The sequence below is a fragment of the Brachyistius frenatus genome, unplaced genomic scaffold, assembly GCF_029030835.1.
Source record: "Brachyistius frenatus isolate BFR_SWC_R1_liver_20210118 unplaced genomic scaffold, ASM2903083v1 Contig_70, whole genome shotgun sequence".
Lineage (NCBI taxonomy): Eukaryota > Metazoa > Chordata > Actinopteri > Embiotocidae > Brachyistius > Brachyistius frenatus.
Genome location: NW_027210669.1, coordinates 109,675 through 127,069, shown reverse-complemented (window position 1 = coordinate 127,069; position 17,395 = coordinate 109,675). Strand labels below are relative to the sequence as shown.

General features: G+C 41.9%; 2 protein-coding genes and 1 pseudogene across 2 annotated transcripts; 2 read left to right on the top strand and 1 right to left on the bottom strand.

The window, feature by feature from the left end:
* Positions 1-253: 253 nt before the first annotated feature.
* On the top strand, positions 254-3,885 carry LOC138626122 (DCN1-like protein 1; annotated as a pseudogene).
* A 1,163-nt stretch (positions 3,886-5,048) lies between these two features.
* LOC138626118 (growth hormone-regulated TBC protein 1-A-like) lies at positions 5,049-9,217 on the top strand. Its single transcript, XM_069707562.1, has 8 exons — positions 5,049-5,206; positions 5,705-5,850; positions 5,931-6,089; positions 6,229-6,353; positions 6,581-6,677; positions 7,283-7,455; positions 7,547-7,732; positions 8,321-9,217. Exons 1-8 carry the CDS (start codon positions 5,145-5,147, stop codon positions 8,426-8,428), a joined length of 1,056 nt encoding a protein of 351 aa, XP_069563663.1. The 5' UTR covers positions 5,049-5,144; the 3' UTR covers positions 8,429-9,217.
* A 656-nt stretch (positions 9,218-9,873) lies between these two features.
* lamp1b (lysosomal associated membrane protein 1b) lies at positions 9,874-16,972 on the bottom strand. The gene is made up of 6 exons (XM_069707563.1): positions 16,626-16,972; positions 14,592-14,785; positions 14,376-14,504; positions 13,975-14,041; positions 12,574-12,741; positions 9,874-12,464 (listed from the first exon to the last, which is right to left on the bottom strand). Exons 1-6 carry the CDS (start codon positions 16,687-16,689, stop codon positions 12,325-12,327), a joined length of 762 nt encoding a protein of 253 aa, XP_069563664.1. The 5' UTR covers positions 16,690-16,972; the 3' UTR covers positions 9,874-12,324.
* Between the last annotated feature and the right edge of the window lie 423 nt (positions 16,973-17,395).

Sequence of the window (17,395 nt, the reverse complement as noted above, 5' to 3'; positions counted from 1 at the left end):
GTAGTTATCTGAGGGGCCCTCAGAGGTACAGCATGTGCTTTGAGAAGCCACAACATCCCCCCCCCCCTCCCCCCTTTCAGAAAAGACCATGTTGCTCTCGGGCAGGACATAATTGCCACCACCGGCTACTCGGCTCACCTTTTACAATGCGTGTTTGTCCGTGTGACTGACTAACCTCCAGAGATATGCGTCCACGTGTCCGAGAGTGTCTCCGAGTCGTCGTCCGAGTCGTCGCTCCTCACCGTTGGCCTGAATGCCTTTAGATGTTTTTTGTTTCGCTGTGTGTTTTCGTCTGCGTCTCGCTCTGTGTTTGCGCGTTGTTGTCTGCGCTCCCCGGTCTGATCGCGCCGGTGTCTGACAGCCCCTGTCCTGTACTCACACAGCATAAGCTGAAGTCTTCGCAGAGGGACAAGGTACGGCAGTTCATGTCCTTCACACAGGCTGGCGAGAAGACAGCCGTGTACTGCCTCACGCAGAATGACTGGAAACTAGAAGTCGCAACGGACAACTACTTTCAGAATCCAGAGCTTTACTGCAAGGAATCCATGAAAACCTCAGTAGACCGGAAAAAGCTGGAGCAGCTCTACAACCGTTACAAAGGCAAGTACAACAACTTGCAAATCTGTGTTTCGCGCTGGAACTTGAAATATTTTCAAGGACAGTTTTTTTTTTTCCAAAAAAGACCTGTATTCTGTAAAAGTTACCGACGCCACTTGTATGCAGAACATGTGATTGGAGGTCGTTTTTGTTTTGGTTTTTTTTTTCTTTCTTCTTTTTCTTACTAGATCCCCAGGATGAGAATAAAATTGGTATTGATGGGATTCAGCAGTTTTGTGATGACCTCACTCTGGATCCGGCCAGCATCACCGTGCTGGTCGTCGCGTGGAAGTTTCGCGCCGCCACTCAGTGCGAGTTCACGAAGAAGGAGTTTCTGGATGGAATGACAGAGTTGGGGTGAGTGTCGACGTCAACGGCGTGTGAAACGCTCCGAAGTGGGACGTAAAAGCTGCTCCTGAACTCTATACACTTAGCGGTTTTCTTAGTGCAGCTGCAGGCAGGGAAAGCTGTCTATATATAGATGCACCCACAGCCGGAGTATTCTGTGTCTTCGTGGAACGACTCAATGAAAGAGTTGCAGTGTTTTGACTGTTGAGGTTCATGTGTCAGAGGCAACTGCAGCCTGTTTGTCATCAGCTTCAAGACCGTCATGTTACAACAGGCCGGGGGTCCATGTGTGATTATACGTCTCGTCTCTTCTTCAGGTGTGACAGCCCTGAAAAACTGAAGGCCCTTTTGCCAAGATTAGAGCAGGAGCTAAAAGACAGCGGGAAGTTTAAGGACTTCTACCAGTTCACCTTTAACTTTGCCAAAAATCCCGGACAGAAGGGTCTGGGTGAGTAGAGTGACATTCATAACAACAATCTGCCAAGTGATATTTCTGCCTCACGAACAGTTGAACATGAGCGTCTTCTTGGTGTCTGTGTGCAGATTTGGAAATGGCCGTAGCCTACTGGAACCTGGTTCTGTCAGGACGATTTAAGTTCCTCGATCTCTGGAACAGATTCCTTTTGGTGAGTCAAAGTAGGGCTGCATCCTCGGAGATGGGACAAAAGGTGCATGACTCATATTTGAATAAGCCCAGGCAGACACACCCAACTCTCATGTTCTAGTGCCATTATAATAATATTGCCTATTTGTTTTTTTTAACGACCAAAGTAAATATTTCTCACGTACACACTTTTCCTACCTCCTGGAACAAATTGTAACATATCCCTAAAGCTGAGACGAAGCATGAAAAGGCTTTGAGCATCATTACATTGTGAACTATGAGGTAAATGCTAATGAAAACACAACCACGTTGAAACTAAAATGAACAGTGGATTTGCTACAACGAAGTGCTCACGAACAAGTTTTCCATTCTTAACTATTGGGGGAAAAAAAAAAAAAACTTTAAAGAGAAATGTGTTTAAAGTCACTTTCTGTAGAGATTTTTTACAGGACACACAGTTGGTAGTGAAAAAAGTAGTTCTGTGTGACTAGTTACAGATTCCCAAATAAATGAATTGAAACTAAAAAAGTAAAATTGCAGAGTATTTATTTAACATTTAAAAGCTCATTTAACATTAAATATTATAAAACACAGACCAAACTACGCCATACGCAGCGGCCGGCCCGCTGAGGATTGGAGGAACGTGGAGTGAAGGACACGCAAACACTAAAATGTCTGTCTAACTATAAGAACGAGGATAAAACAAATTGTGTATGAACCAATTTCTGTACCTGTATGTTCACCAGTAGTTTTTCATTACAGGAACACCATAAACGATCTATCCCAAAGGACACATGGAACTTATTGTTGGACTTTGGGAACATGATCGCAGACGACATGGCAAACTACGATGAGGAAGGTGAGTCTGGAATAAATTAAAAAATAAATCGATTAAACTCCCTTCACATCTCTGCCGGTGCATCACTGGGACACTAATGATTTCTTGGTGTTTCTTTCTCTCTCAGGTGCATGGCCGGTCCTTATAGATGATTTTGTGGAATTCGCTCGACCGATTGTAACGGGATCAAAACGTAAAACTCTCTAAATCCAAACCCCAACTCTGGAAAACCAGAACATTGTTTCTTTTACAGTGACTTCATAGTTTTTTTTTAAGACTTGTACAAAAAAAAAAAAAAAAAAAAAATATTGTAGACTTCAGAGAGAAAACAGAAGCACTTGAAACTGTCAGGAAACCACCTTTCAGGGAGCTGAGTAGAAAAAACTATGAGAACTACTGGCCACATTTTCTGTCCTCTCGAGACTGAGGCGTCATATGGACACGGCCAGATTCTCAGTATCCTGGACGCCCCTCTGCTCTGCTCCAGGAGGAGCACTACGGCCCCGTCCGCGGGCATCACGGACAAAGCTCTGAGAGGAGGCTCACTGGCTGCGTGTACTCTAAATGGACTCTGGAGGAGAAAGCTGCGTGTTTTAAGATTCTTCCTTGTCAGCTTTGTTTTGTTATATGAAGCTCTGCGTGACTGCAAAGTTCCCATGTCTTACTCTAACGTTGGGACAGAGTGCTCACGACACCAGCACAAACAGAACTGTTGCAGTTTTTACTGTACATACTGTATCTATTGGGACAGTTTACAAAGAGAGCTATATGAAGAATAATATAAATATGTTCAATTTATAAATGCAAAAGATGATTGTTTTATGTACAGTAAATGCTAAGATCTCTAACGGGATGCCTCAATATTGTGGATGATATGCTGTTGGTTTAATTGTTAGGTGGATCTGTCAAGTCATGGAATTGTGAGCTTCTCATTGAAAGCATGTTAAACACATTTTACATCACCTCGGGCTGGTTTCACAAATAAATTTTCACTAAAGTAAAGGCAGTGCTTTAATTTAGATAATTGATATTGGTTCGTGGCATTCATCTGTCTGAATACTCTCAGTTGGAAGTGGGTTCTTGAATCCTAAATGTCACATAGTCAGTTCTTTCTTCAAGAATCCACAAGATCATTTCTTGTTTTCGTTTCATTTTATCCCTCTGAGACACTTTGAGGCTAAAATTCAGCAGCATTTCAGTGAAATTTAAAGTTAAGAGATGACCGAACCTTACAATTGCATGGCACATATCTGTATGTTACGGCAGCGCGGAGCCCTTACTTCAGAAGTCAGGACACTAGAGACGGCATGGACAGGACGACAAAGTAAGCCTTAAGAATAAATACCTGTCTGTTCAGTATTTATGTTCCTGTTCAACCCCATCTGTTCAGTGTTACTGAAGGTAGTGAAAATTAGAATATATTGTTGATACATCATGTAAGTAGCCTAAGTATATTGTTCATTTGAGAAAGATGAATAAAGCATGAGTTTTTCCATAATCATATGCGTATTTAGCTCTTTTGTTTTGTTGTAGCCACAGTACAGGTGCTGAAGAGATTTTAGGCGGCAGAATTAGAACGATGGCAAGGGAACTGAAACTTTGCAAAATATTCTGCCATGAGCATTATTTATAGAAAACGCAGTATTCACTGACACGTTACAGGCTATCTTTAAAGAACTGCTTGTTTACATAGAAAACAACTAGATGTGTTTAACATGAGCTTCGTTGTTCCTTCGACTTGTTGAAAAAAACTTATTGAAATTAAATGATGAGGCAAAATGAGATTTATAGGTCAACACAGTTATTTTGTGATTTAAGCATTTGTGGGGAGTCTGAGTTAAAAGTGTTCAAACACAACCAAAGTCACACAATAACATGTAACTTATCAATGCACAAATCGATGTTGTTCTTATTTTATTGAGCTACTGAGTTTTTACTTTTAACTTCAGTAGTGTCAAATGTGATTGTTGTTCCACAAGACTTCAACCAGATCTGTAAGCTGTAAACCCAACATTTCACTTTTATAGTTCTGTTATGGTGAACTTTGTTTGAGAACAGTTGCCTATTTGCAGATGCGGCAGACAAGGGGGAAACCTCGTCATTCATTGTTAGTCGTGCTGGTGGCCAGCGGCTGAATAATACTCACCAGCTTTTTTTTCTCTGAAAATGATGCTGCTAAGAATGAACCAAAACACTGACAACCACAACTAAAACAAAATGCTGAAAGATGCTGAAACTGTCTGAGCTGAGGGGGAGATGATTCATTACTTTGAGTTCCACATTTTAGTAGATGCATTGTTCGATTAAAGAAAAAAAAAAAGATATCAATTATTGCCTCTTAAAATACATTTATTCTTTCTCAATGATAATATGACGCATGCATGACTCCAAACTCAACTCAAATAATATTATACCATCTCCATCTACCAAACGTTATCTCAATATCTGTGAAACTACTTCCATCAGTACTATCATGACCACTTCCACCTGTATACAAGAGTACATAATGTTTCTCTTGTTCCAAATGTTTGGCCTGCAAATAAAGCACACGCCTATGGATGTCGCCGGGGTGTTTCCTCCGCTAGCCCCGCCTCCCACTGAGGGCTGTAAGGTGAGACACTTGAAACTCTTGACTGCTTTGTTATTTACCTTGACAGCAGCCAGTTCTTTTCCAAGGCATGAAAATGAAATAACCCTGTTGTTGCAGATTGTTCAACAACCGCGGTGGACTACTGTACCTGCAGCACATGACGCGCAATGGAGAGCGAAATGAAAGGAAGTGCTACTCAGCCTCCAACATGTTATAATGACAGTGACAGGTAGGTTTTACGTTGACTCTAGTGTTCTTAAAGTGCATCTTTCGTCAGTTTTACTGACTTCTTACTGAGTGTGTATACACAGCATATTTTTCTGTGACAGAAAATAATGTTTACACCTGTCATTATATCGTTCATATTTACATCAGCTTTCTACTTCTCCATTTAATTGTATTTGCACTCAATGTTTTACTGGTGAAGCTGCCAGGCTTGATTGTTTAGAGAAAAATATAGAAACATCTCTAAAGTTATTTTTGAGCTTGAATTTTGCTCCTTGCGCCAAACCCTACTTTAGAGGTAATTTAATATATATGAATTATCCAGCTGGGGCATTTGATCTCCTGCAGAAACCTTACCCAGTGGAGGCAGTTGTAGAGTCAGTCATCAGGGAGTCGGAGAGAGAAAGCGGGGTGGGGAATGATGTGGCCCTCCTGTCGCTCATTTTTTTCCAGTTTTTATCCGCTGTATGCGTCGTCATCCATCTGTATTTTGTCCCCGCAGGATTGACCCCTATGGCTTCGAGAGACGTCACGATTTCGAATCTTACAAGGAGATGATGAACGAGTACGTGGCTGTCCTCAACAGAAGGTCAACGAGATGGTCGAAGCTCCTTCAAGAGAAACCTCAGGTGGAGAAGAACCTGACAGGTACAAAATCAAACGCACCGCTGCATTGTTTTTAGGTGCTCTTTGGTTGTGTGACGTAACTGTGAAATCTGTCTTGGAAGTGAAGAGATATGTGCGTAAAGGTGTTCCCAACGAGCACCGGGCCATGATCTGGATGGCAGCTAGCGGTGCGCAGGAACAACTGGAGAGGAGGCCGGGTTATTACCAGTCGCTGCTGGCCACGGAGCACGACACCAAGCTGAAGGAAACCATTCACATAGGTGCGACAAAACTTTCACCCCACTTCAATACATGTTTCACTCTCACTGAAATTAAAAAAAACAAAAAACACATGAATCTCAACTTCTATTAATTATTAGGTTTAAGTGATAGCATGATCATATTCTATGTTTTTGGCAGATATGCACAGGACCTTTCCTGACAACATCCTCTTCCGGAGCAGAGCCGAGCCGAGCCTGCAGAGGGCTCTGTACAACGTGCTGCTGGCCTACGGACACCATAATCAGACAGTAGGGTACTGTCAGGTGAAGAAAACACTGTCACGAACAAGTGTTGACTCTCCTCTCACTTAACGTAGCCTAACATCTATTTATCTAAAGAACAGGACTGGCTACTTCCTTGTTCATTCATGTGTAGGATGTTCCCAACATGGAGCTTTTCTCAACTTTCTGTGCTACCTTCAAAAATCCAGCATAAAAACGAGTGTTTTGGTCCATAAAATTAGTAATCCAAGAGGCTCTGTCTATTCCAGGGTATGAACTTCATTGGGGGCTACCTCATCATCATCACCAAAGATGAAGAGAAATCCTTCTGGCTTATGGATGCGTTGTTGGGAAGAATACTCCCAGGTAGTTTCTTGAACGTCCACACACACTGTTAACGGCTTCGCCTCTTTTTTGGATGAGCTGTTAGGTGGAGTCAAGCACTGCTAAACTGGCGACGGCCAGAGCTTCAAAACTACTGTTCACAAAATAAATGATCAACATAGTCAGTTAATGTGGCAGTCCCCGTTTACAGAAGTGAAGAATACAAGTTTATGGGTGACCTATAAAAGCACACAGTTACTAATTGCAAACCCAGTCAAATCTTGCGAGAAAAGTGTTGAGGATCTTAAAATGTAATTGAGTTAAAGAGTGTGGAGACCTATAGACAGCAGATGTTGCAGTTAAAGCTAATGCTGCAACATTCTCAAGCACACTTTAAACTTTGCAAGATTTATGGGGAGATCTGAGAGCAAAGCTTGACAGTAATCCGACCTGCAGCAAAAGATCTGTACAAGATGGGCTGATTATGTCAGAAATCGATTTTTTTTTAAAATTTTTTTTAATGTATTTACATTACAACTCCTAGTTGTGAGATCAAAAACTGTTGTGGACCCAGATTTGAACCTTGTGGTGCTCCACATTGAAAAAAAAAAGAAAAAGTGAGCTCATCTAAATGTGGTATATTGTAGACTACTACAGCCAGGCCATGTTGGGGCTGAAGACTGACCAGGAGGTCCTTGGGGAGCTGGTGAAGGCCAAAGCCCCAGCAGTAGGACAGCTCATGGACCAGTATCCCGGCATATGGACGCTGGTGGTGTCGCGCTGGTTCATCTGCCTCTTCATTGACATACTCCCGATTGAGGTGAGAGTGGGCATGATTTTATTAGAAGAGAAAATCCAGGACATCATGGTGAATATCTAACAGACTTCCCTCTGGTTTCCCGTACTTACAGACAGTTCTGCGGGTCTGGGATTGTCTCTTCTACGAGGGCTCCAAGGTCCTTTTCCGCGTTGCTCTGACACTCGTGATTCACCACCAGACAGAGATCCTGAGAGCGCGCTCTTTGCCTGATGTGTGTGAGTGTTTCAAACAGATCACCTGTGGAGCTTTCACTCTGGACTGCCACACCTTCATGCAGGTGAGATGGCGGACAGTCACGTATACTAGTGAGGAGCCAGTGGCTGTTACATGGGCATCTTGGTTCTTTAACTATTCTCCTTTACGTATTTAGACTGCGTTACCAAAAATAATGGATAAGACGCCGTGTTTACAACAGTTCTCACACGAGCGCCGATTCCTAAAGCCAGGTGTTGCCAGACCCAAATTCACTCCCTAATTATATGGGTCTGGATATGCTCCACAGTGAATCCTTTACAGTCATTGCATCCTACTGGGTAATGACCTCGGGTTAATTTTGAAACTATTTGAGCAGCATTTAACCAGTCGGGATTGAACACTAAATGCGACAAAACTACCAACTCTTCAACAACAACGTGCTGAAGCTGTGAGGATTAGTCTGCCGGAGTTAGGCTCGCTTTCCTTCACTGGCCTTTGACAAAAAAAAAAAGGTTGACCTGTATTAGGTTCTTGTACTAGAAGACAAACAAAAGAGAAAAGGGTTTTTTACAGATTATGACAGTTTAAACCTGTTTTTAAACTGATCATTAGAGGAATGAAGGGCTCATTGTAAATCATGACCTTCTGTCAAACTTTTTGTTTTTTGCAGAAGATCTTTACAGAACCTGGGACCTTGTCAATGGCAACTATTGATAAACTGAGAGAGAAATGCAGACAGCAAATACTGGAGGAGGAATCGAATCCAGACAAGCATTGAAGATCCCCCGTTTCCCATCTTTGACTGGATTTCTAAAACTATAAGACTTTCAGTCCGACAAACGCTACAATCAGGAACTTTGAACTCTTACCAAATGGACAAACTGATGTCTGGTTCTGGATACCTCTGTGATGAGTCCATGTATTAAACTCTAATCCAGCAGACTAGATATCCAAATATCAAGGGTGTGCTCACGTTTTTTTAGCCCTTTCTTTTGCCTGCTATAAATACAGTCAATACTTCAAGGTGATCACACCTGATGCTTTGCACAAAGTCTTTAAATCTGTAATATCTTTTAATTACTTACACTTTTGCCATTCTGATCAGCTTTGCTTTGTTACTGTGGAGAACGGTAGTTTCTGTTCCGTCTCTGAATGACTGTCAAAGCGACATGAAGAAGTACAATCGATCACAGACTTTGGTGTTGTGATTACTGTCCAAATTTACAGAACTCAACTTCAAAGCCAAACAAAGGTAAGAGGTATTCCTTTTGTGGCTGCCTTAAACAATAGTTAATTAAGTAACTCTAAACCTGTAGCTGCGTAATAAAGTAAGAAATCTGCGACTGCTGAGTCACAAACAAATGGACTGACCTGTATGAATTACGTTTCTGCAACAGCAAATCAAGCTGTCGAATACTGAGCCCTGACAAAATGCTTGTTAAGCTTTTTGTCCCTGTTGTACAGTAAACAGGTAATTATTGACTATAAATGAGAATTGGAGGCTGTATTCCTTTGTTAGCTAAATTTATAAACCACTTCAAATCTGCACAGAAAATCCATCTTTAAATTCCTGGTTCTTGGCAATAATAAACTGCACCCTCTCATTAGTTATGAAGATAAACAAACTCATTAACATTATATCAAATAATATCAATAAAAAGCTGCTATTTTGAACTCCAAACACCCATGGACAGATTATGAGACGATGGGCCCTGTTCCTCTTCTATATAGAAGCAAGACTGAATGACTTTTTAGTTGTTTTGTGTCCGTTTGGAATTGTTATGCATTTCTTTGTGGATATTTTGCATCTCTGACATCGTTTTGCATCTTGACTAAGTAATTTTTTTTCTGGCCACACCCATGCAAATCCACAACAAAGCCTGAAAGTAAATGTACCTTTTCCTGACTTTATTCAGATGATCTTCCTGTAAGAGGCCCTTGTGCCTGAGGATGTTTGACAGGTACGAGTCAGTCTCTGCACTTCTGTTTTTTGAGTTATTTGTTCAACTTTATCCAAACCTCAAAACTAAAACTGTGGTTTAACTCTTCATAAAAGTGAATATTTGTTCAGATTCTTTAGTCAATAATGATGGAATATAGTCTTTCATGTTATTCAATACCACAATTACCTACACTGCAAGAGACTCCAAACAAATAGAACCAACCAGGAACAGGTTTGACTGCTGGTGAACAGCATGGAGGCAAAACCAAAAGTCAAACAGCGTCGTTCTTTCACTTTAATCAATCTGTCCATTAAAAAACAGTTCAAACAAAATCCTTAATTCATTAAAACCTTATTAAATCACTATAAGGATATTAGGATGAGGGAGGGGAAAACACAAAAAAACATAAATAACTACTTTCTCCTACTACATCAAACAATGCATATCTAGTAACAGTACAATGAAGGCTATGTGAGACACAAAGAAAATGTCCCATACATGGCAGCACACAGTGTCAGTGAGTGAGTGAGTACCTCTGTAATATTGGCTTTACTTGGATCCCATCCACGTTACAACTGGGAAGGCACTGACGAACATTGACCAGAGCATTTTGGCTTTTGTAATAATTACACAGGGCTTTTTTCCTCAGGACTTCAGTGCAACTTCTTTCTCCTTCAGCAACCAAAAATCCCAAGAGGGCCCAAATTCAAACCAATCAACACCCAGTGGACTGTAAGGAATCAACAGTGTTGAGTTCAGACAGAGATGTCCTGAGCTTCTGCATCCACTTAAACCGATTAAATAGATTGTTTAAGCAAATCCTGGTGTGTGTGTGTGTGTGCGTGCGTGCGTGCGTGCGTGTGTGTGTGTGTGTGTGTGTGTGTGTGTGTAACAGCAAAATCCACATGTATCATCACTGTGGGATACACACGTTTTTGCTTTTGTGCTGAGTTACACGAGAAGAATATTTGGACCATTCCTATGTCTATACAGTGAATATAAAGCTATAGCCAAAATAAAATTAGCTTAGCATAAAGACTGAAGGCAGAAGGAGGGAAGTTAAACTGTCTCTAACCAAAGTTAACAAAATCCACCTATCAGCTTCTGCGAAGCTCATGAATTAACCCTAATTTATTCAATCAATACAAAAACCAAAGGATAAGATAAGAAGTTGTGGTTCTGTAGACGATTATTTGTCTTTCAAAGCCTGACCTATCTCCACCGCGCCGTGCCGGCCCTGGAGAGTAGTCTGGTTGCACCCATATATCATTCTGCTAAAGGGGGAAACAAAAAAACATCCAGGCCTTTTCTTTAAACCAATCATAATCGTCTTGGGCAGCGCTAAACTGGAGCGACAGTGCAAAATAGTGTTGCTTGCAAACTTGTTGTGGTGAAACATTTGCACATGAGGAAGCCAGCTTTGGCACTAAAATGATTAAATCCCTGCAAAAGCAGGCCAGTGTTATTGTATGATCCAAATGTTCTTAAAAACTTGATATTTTCAGTGTGTAGGTGGCTGCCGGGGGTTACGGTGACAGGGATTATTAAAAAATGGTATCGCACCGATATCAGATGGCAGGGAGAATATCGACTGAAATAGTCAGCTGGGTTATACCATTGTTAAACATCCGAGGAGTCAGACCAAGGCCGGGGTCTCCAACCCGCAGAACACGACCCAGTTCTGAGTAGATCGCTGCTCAGAAGTGTGAACTTTATCAATTGAAAACGTAAAGAAATGCATAGAGAAAAAGCTTGAACATGCTGTTGAATTTAAGCCGTTGTGATAGAAAACGTGTGTCGAGTATCAATTTGTTATTGTTCACACTAAAGAAGCTTATTCCGCTGGTTTAGGTGGAGCTAAGCAAGGCTAAGATGTCTAAGCTAAGCTAACACTGGCTGTTGCTTGATATTTAGCCGATGTGAGGGTGAGCATCACATCTTGTAGAGAAAGCGAATTCCCCCTGAATTCCAAACTATTCTTTTCAGTGCAGTGAATAAAAGATGAAATTGTCTCCAATCTCATAAAGCTGACAACTATCTAGAGTATTCAAACAAAACATAAAGCGTACCTCTAAGAGGGAGTGAAGGGAATTTCATCACTAACCCAAGTCAAAAAAAAAAAAAAACATCTTCGCTACTAAAGGAGTCCTTAAAATGCCCAAACAACTTGCAATAACAAAAATGTCAGCTGTTTACTGTCGGAGTGGGATTAAATGTAACAGGCAGAAATATTCCCTTTATAACAACAAACCTGTTTGGGGCGAGACCATCAAAAATGGTCGCCCAAAAAAAACAAACAAGAAAATCTATAGTAGCAATCCCCACAAATCCCTCAAAATTCCTTTCACAGAAATCGTAAATTGTATCAACACAGCATGAGAACTCTCGTCGACCCTCTGATCAACATGCACCCCCCGACTTTTACACGGCACCAGTCAAACTCTCCATTACGATCTCCCAGCAGTCCCTTTTTTTTATGAGAGAGCGGGTCAGTTTAAAAAGCGCATATCAACCTCCACAAAGTGATAATGACTAGTGTTACTGATGAGGGCGAAGAACGGCACACACACACACACACTGAGGCGGGGGGGGGGGGGGGGGGGGGGGAGACGGAGGACGGAGGGACAGAAGGGGAGGACGGGCGGAGCGTTACGTCTCGTCAAACAGTGGTTAATTTTAAGGGCGGGGTGGCGCGCTCCGGCCTCGACGAACACGTGAGTGGCAAGTGACCTCAGATGGTTTGGTAGCCAGCGTGGCTCCTCTTCCTGCCAATGAGGTAGGCCAAGAGCACGACGAGGACGAGACCTGCTAAAGCCGCTCCGACGATGATGGGGATCAACATGTCATCTTCATCCAGCTGGCATTCCTCAGCTGACAGAGAGAGAGAGAGACAGACAGACAGAGACATGTGAGGGGGGACGAATTAGAGCAAAGAAGTGGTTTTGAATTTTAGCAGGTTGTTTCTGGTGAAAGTGTTTACCCAATCCAAACTGATTTCCCGTGATACCGAACGGCTGCACCTGCAGCTGGAAGGTGTTGATGGACAAATCGTTGACCACGTTCAGCGTTTGCTCATCGTGGCACATGTAGGAGAATCCCAGGGTTCCTTGCAGGTAGTCCAGACTGCGGTTACTGGCCGAGAAGGGCGCTACGGCAGAAGACAAGAGTGAGGAGTGAAACCGTGGTCGGGGTGGTGTCCGGTGTTCAACGTGGAAAACAGATTCATATGAAAGGAGAAAGGGATCGAATAAACACACCGTCCGAGTTCAAACCGTGGGTCCATGTCTTGATTGTTGAATTATCACTTGTATTTGCCAAATCTAAATCCATAAATCGTTTTTTTTTAGTTTTGATCAAACTTCCCGTCTTTACCCTTCTGGTAAAAATATTTGTGTTACTCATCTTTAGAGCCAAGTCAGCTAATCAGATGTGGTTTGGAGCCACTGGCTGAACACGCATAACTAAACCTATGTATCTATATTACCAGGAAACATGATGGAAAACACAATCATTTCTGTTTTGCTTGAAAGACAACAACGGCAAAAAAAAGCTGTGTTTTTGCCTTTTATTCCACCCGTACCAAAACCTGACAGCGTCTGCAATAACACAACTTGAACTTGTAAAACGAGCCTAGTTTGATGTGGAACCGAGCTGCATGCTTGTTTCGTTTATGTGATCGTCCTCACTCTTTGCCCAAAACAGTAACTTTTACGAACGAAGATCTGAGGAGGATCAAGGATCTTTTACAACAGGATCTGAAACAACACCTTTGTTAAAAAAATTAAAAAATTAAAAAAAAGCGGATTACTTTCCAAAATACTGATCCAGTTCACCACCAAACAACTTCTCATTGTAGTGATGCTGTTTGTGTACTGCAGTCTTATGTAAATAATAAAGCCAGATAAACTTTAGAAAATCCTATCTATATATTTGCAACACCTAGCCTTTTTAAATCATTAAAGATGAATAAGATTTTGTCCATGATGGACAAAATATTAGATCACTTCTGACATCAAAACTTCATACTTCACAAATACAGGATTTATTGCAAGGTGGCTGATTTGGATCACATTTCAAACAGCTGTTTCTATTTTCAGTTTAAAATACACGTGGATATACTTTCACTGTACAATTTACAAATACGTTAACACCAAATCATCATCAATTATGGATTTACTCAAAGGCAGAGCAGGTGTGGGGCCCTACACATCCGTTCATGGGCATATATTTACTTTGTTATGAGTTCATAAGATCACAGTCACACTCCTTTCAGTCAGCAACAACCCCTGATGACACCACAAACACAATACTGGGATAACAGAATAGGACTCGTGCGTATCAATCAGAAACAAGGTTGCTAGCATGAGTGAAGCGCACTCACCTTTCATGTCTGGCCAGGCAGCTGACAGAGACACTTCACTCAAGTGGTACTTATTGGACGTAGTATTCTGGAAACAAACAGGGAGACCTCCGAGTCATTACCACTGCAAATCAAGCTGCTTGACTTCGAGCTCCTGACGCCCTCTAGAGGCTTTTTCAGGGAGCACAAGATGAAGAAAGGATTACATTACATTACATTTCATTTAGCTGACGCTTTTATCCAAAGTGACTTACAATAAGTGCATTTCAACCATGAGGGTACAAAACCCAGAAGAACAGGAATCAAGAAAATACAATTTCTTCCAGAAAGCCAAACTACAAAGTGCTAAAAGTAAGTGTCATTTTAAGTGCTACTAAAGTTCTCGTGTTCAAGGATAAATGTCACATGACGGAGTAACTCACCAAAAAGAAGACGAAGGTGAGGTTGGTTTTCTCTGCATCTGTCGTGAGCCGCAGGGAGGCGCTGTCTGGGTCACACGACCCGGAGGTCTTCGTCACATTAGGCTTAAGGTTCACGACAACTTGCACAGTCTGTGAATAAAATGAGGGGAAATTTAGCGTTCGAACACCTGCGAATATGTGCATATAATTTGTGAATAAGTGGCTTTATTCAGGCACCTTATTCTGGGAGACCGAGCTGTAGGAGAAGTTGAGCTGGAGGCCCATGTACGCCAGTAAACAGGCCGTGCCATTAGTGCCGCTGACTGTGTAGTTTCCCCTTTCAGGTCTCTCGGGTTCTTTGTCCGGCGCAGCAGTGGTTTGGGCGTCCGTGGGCGGGGCAACGGTGGCAAAACCCTGGTGCAGGGCAGCAGCTGCAAAACATGCTCGCTTGTAAGTCAAGTACGACAGAGGTTCAAGACGGTCGACGATAAATCAACGGGTAAATACGACAGGACAGAAATTACACGAAGTACATAGAAAATAAAGAACCAATAATACATTTTCATTGCTTACATTCAACTCAGACATTTACCATCAAGAGCCTCTTTCCTCTCTGCCGGTAGCGGCTTGGCTCGACTCATCTTTGGTAGCAGGTACTTTTTTTTGAATCAAATTTTCCAGCTCAGATAGTACCCCCTTCAAATGTGACTTTGTTACTATAGCGATGTGGAATGAAGCTGCCGTGACGTCATCCTCAACGCGACAATGGAGAACAGGAGGGCGATGCTGTTCCTCCTTAACTGATCAGGGTGTGATTTTAAAAAGGTTGCCATTAATCAAGTAGTCCAGTGAATAAAAAAAATAATAAATAAATATTATGGCTGCAATACCAGCACAGCTAATTAACAACAGCAGGTTATTGCGGGCTGTTCCTTTTCGCATGCGCAGGGATTGTGATGTTTTTCTCTGGCCAATCAGGAGTCGGCAGTGTTTCCACGTCACCTTTTAGTATCGGCTTAACTCGCTTGGAATCTCGACAGAAGTGACACCAATATAGTACCAGGTACTATCTACACATTTTGCTAAATGGCCAGTGATCAATTAGTAACCGCAGCCGTCAGATACGTGTTGTTGTTAGATGTGTGAGGCTGCAGATAACAGTCATTTTCATTGTCAATTAATGTACTGATTAGTTTTACAACTAATCTTTGGTTCCAAAAATGTGGGAAGATTGTCAAAATTCTTAAGAGTCCAGTTTGCCATGTTTACTTTAAGTTGTTTGTTCTGTTCAGAACAGTCTGTGAACTTTGATCTGAAACACAGCACATGTTCCGATATGAGCACCTTTTTTTTTGGTCAATAAATCAATCTATCAAATTGATGATTCAATCTTTAGAAAGTACAATAATAAAAAAAAAAACCTACAAGTGTTTAGCTTATCGTTACTTCACTTGGCTGTTTGACCCGAGCTGAGGTCGACTCCAGAAAGCCGTTTTCACATTCCTCTGCTAAAGGTTTCTCTGAGTTTACCTCAAATCTGAGTTTAACAAGCATGTGACTTCACAACTAGTGTGGTCCAAAGTGTGATGTGGAAGGTTGGACCTCCAGCAGCAGAGTGTTGAGCAGTTTTACTTTAAAATGAACGATGTTTGCAAATTTAAAAAAATTCTGGAGACTTTTTTTTTCTCTCTCTCTCTCTCTCTCTCTCAATTTAGTATGTAAACCTGAAATCAGACACAAATAACTATCCAAGATTATATAAATACCGAGGTACCGTGAGGTTATTTCAAAACTATATTTAAGCAAGTCACGTGAGCTTTATGTATTTGTTACTTTCCACTAATATTCATAGCACACCTCCATTATAATTACGGATAACTAAAGAAACGGACTCATATACTTCATTCTTCCTAAACTCTCTTCCACGCTGATAAATGTTTATTTGTAGTGACGTCACAATAGGCACCAGGTGACGAAAGCACAAACAGGCAACAATGTTTCAAGAGTTCGGGGAATTTTGATACAATCAACTGCATTAGAGATTCCGCTCCCTTTAATCTCAGATGTGTGTTTGTTTACAAACAACAACACTCAGTACATGTTTCGGCCTGAGGAACTACAGTGACATCTTGTCTTTAGAGAGCCCGTGGTTGTTATCAGGGTCGGTGTAAATGTTTTAACGACGCGGTCCCGGTGCTGGAGGACAGATCATCTCGTTGCCGTCCCCTCCCCCGACAGGTAAAATGCAAGATGAACCGGACAACTACTCACCTAAGAGGAGCGGTAACGTAACTCCCAGGCTCCATGACTGAACACCGCCGAGGATCCGCGTCATGTTTCTCCCGTTTCTCTCCTCGGCAGGCGAGGGTTAGCTGATGCTGCTGCGCTAGCTCGGCTGAGAAGCAGCGAAAGTCAAACGCGGTGATGAAGCCTCGTTCTTGACAACAACAACAACAACAAAAACCAGCTCACGTTTGTGGTAGCGGGTTTAAACTTTTGTCTTTCTTGTTGTTGTTTTTTTGTACCGTTTATTTCTGCTGGCTGTGAGGTTAATTTGTGCTCGCCTTTAACTGTTTATCACCGCCACCGCTGCGAGCAGTGACGTCACAATCATGTGACACACACACACACACACACACGCGTTAAGAAACACCCAGAAAGGTCACGTGGTAAACAAGCAGCCGCTGCACACAAACAGCTTATTTGATTTTTTTTTTTTATTTATTATTATTATTATTTATTTTTTTTGTAAACGAGCTATGAATTCGTTTTTAATTTGTTGTATTTCGTGTTTCTGTTTAGATTTCATTGAAAATAAAGACGTTGTGCTTGCTGCATCGTAGAGGCCCGGGAGCTTGGATGAGTCCTGGAGCTTTGGATGAGTCCGGGCCCCTGAGGTCAGGCCTCAGTCTTAGGTCTCAAACATTTTACACACTGGTGTCGAAATAAAATCTCCTCTCCGTGCAACCTAAGCTGGCCTCGCTTGTCTGCCTGCCACTTCAGTACTTTTTGTTGCAGATCAGTGTGATTATGCAACTTGA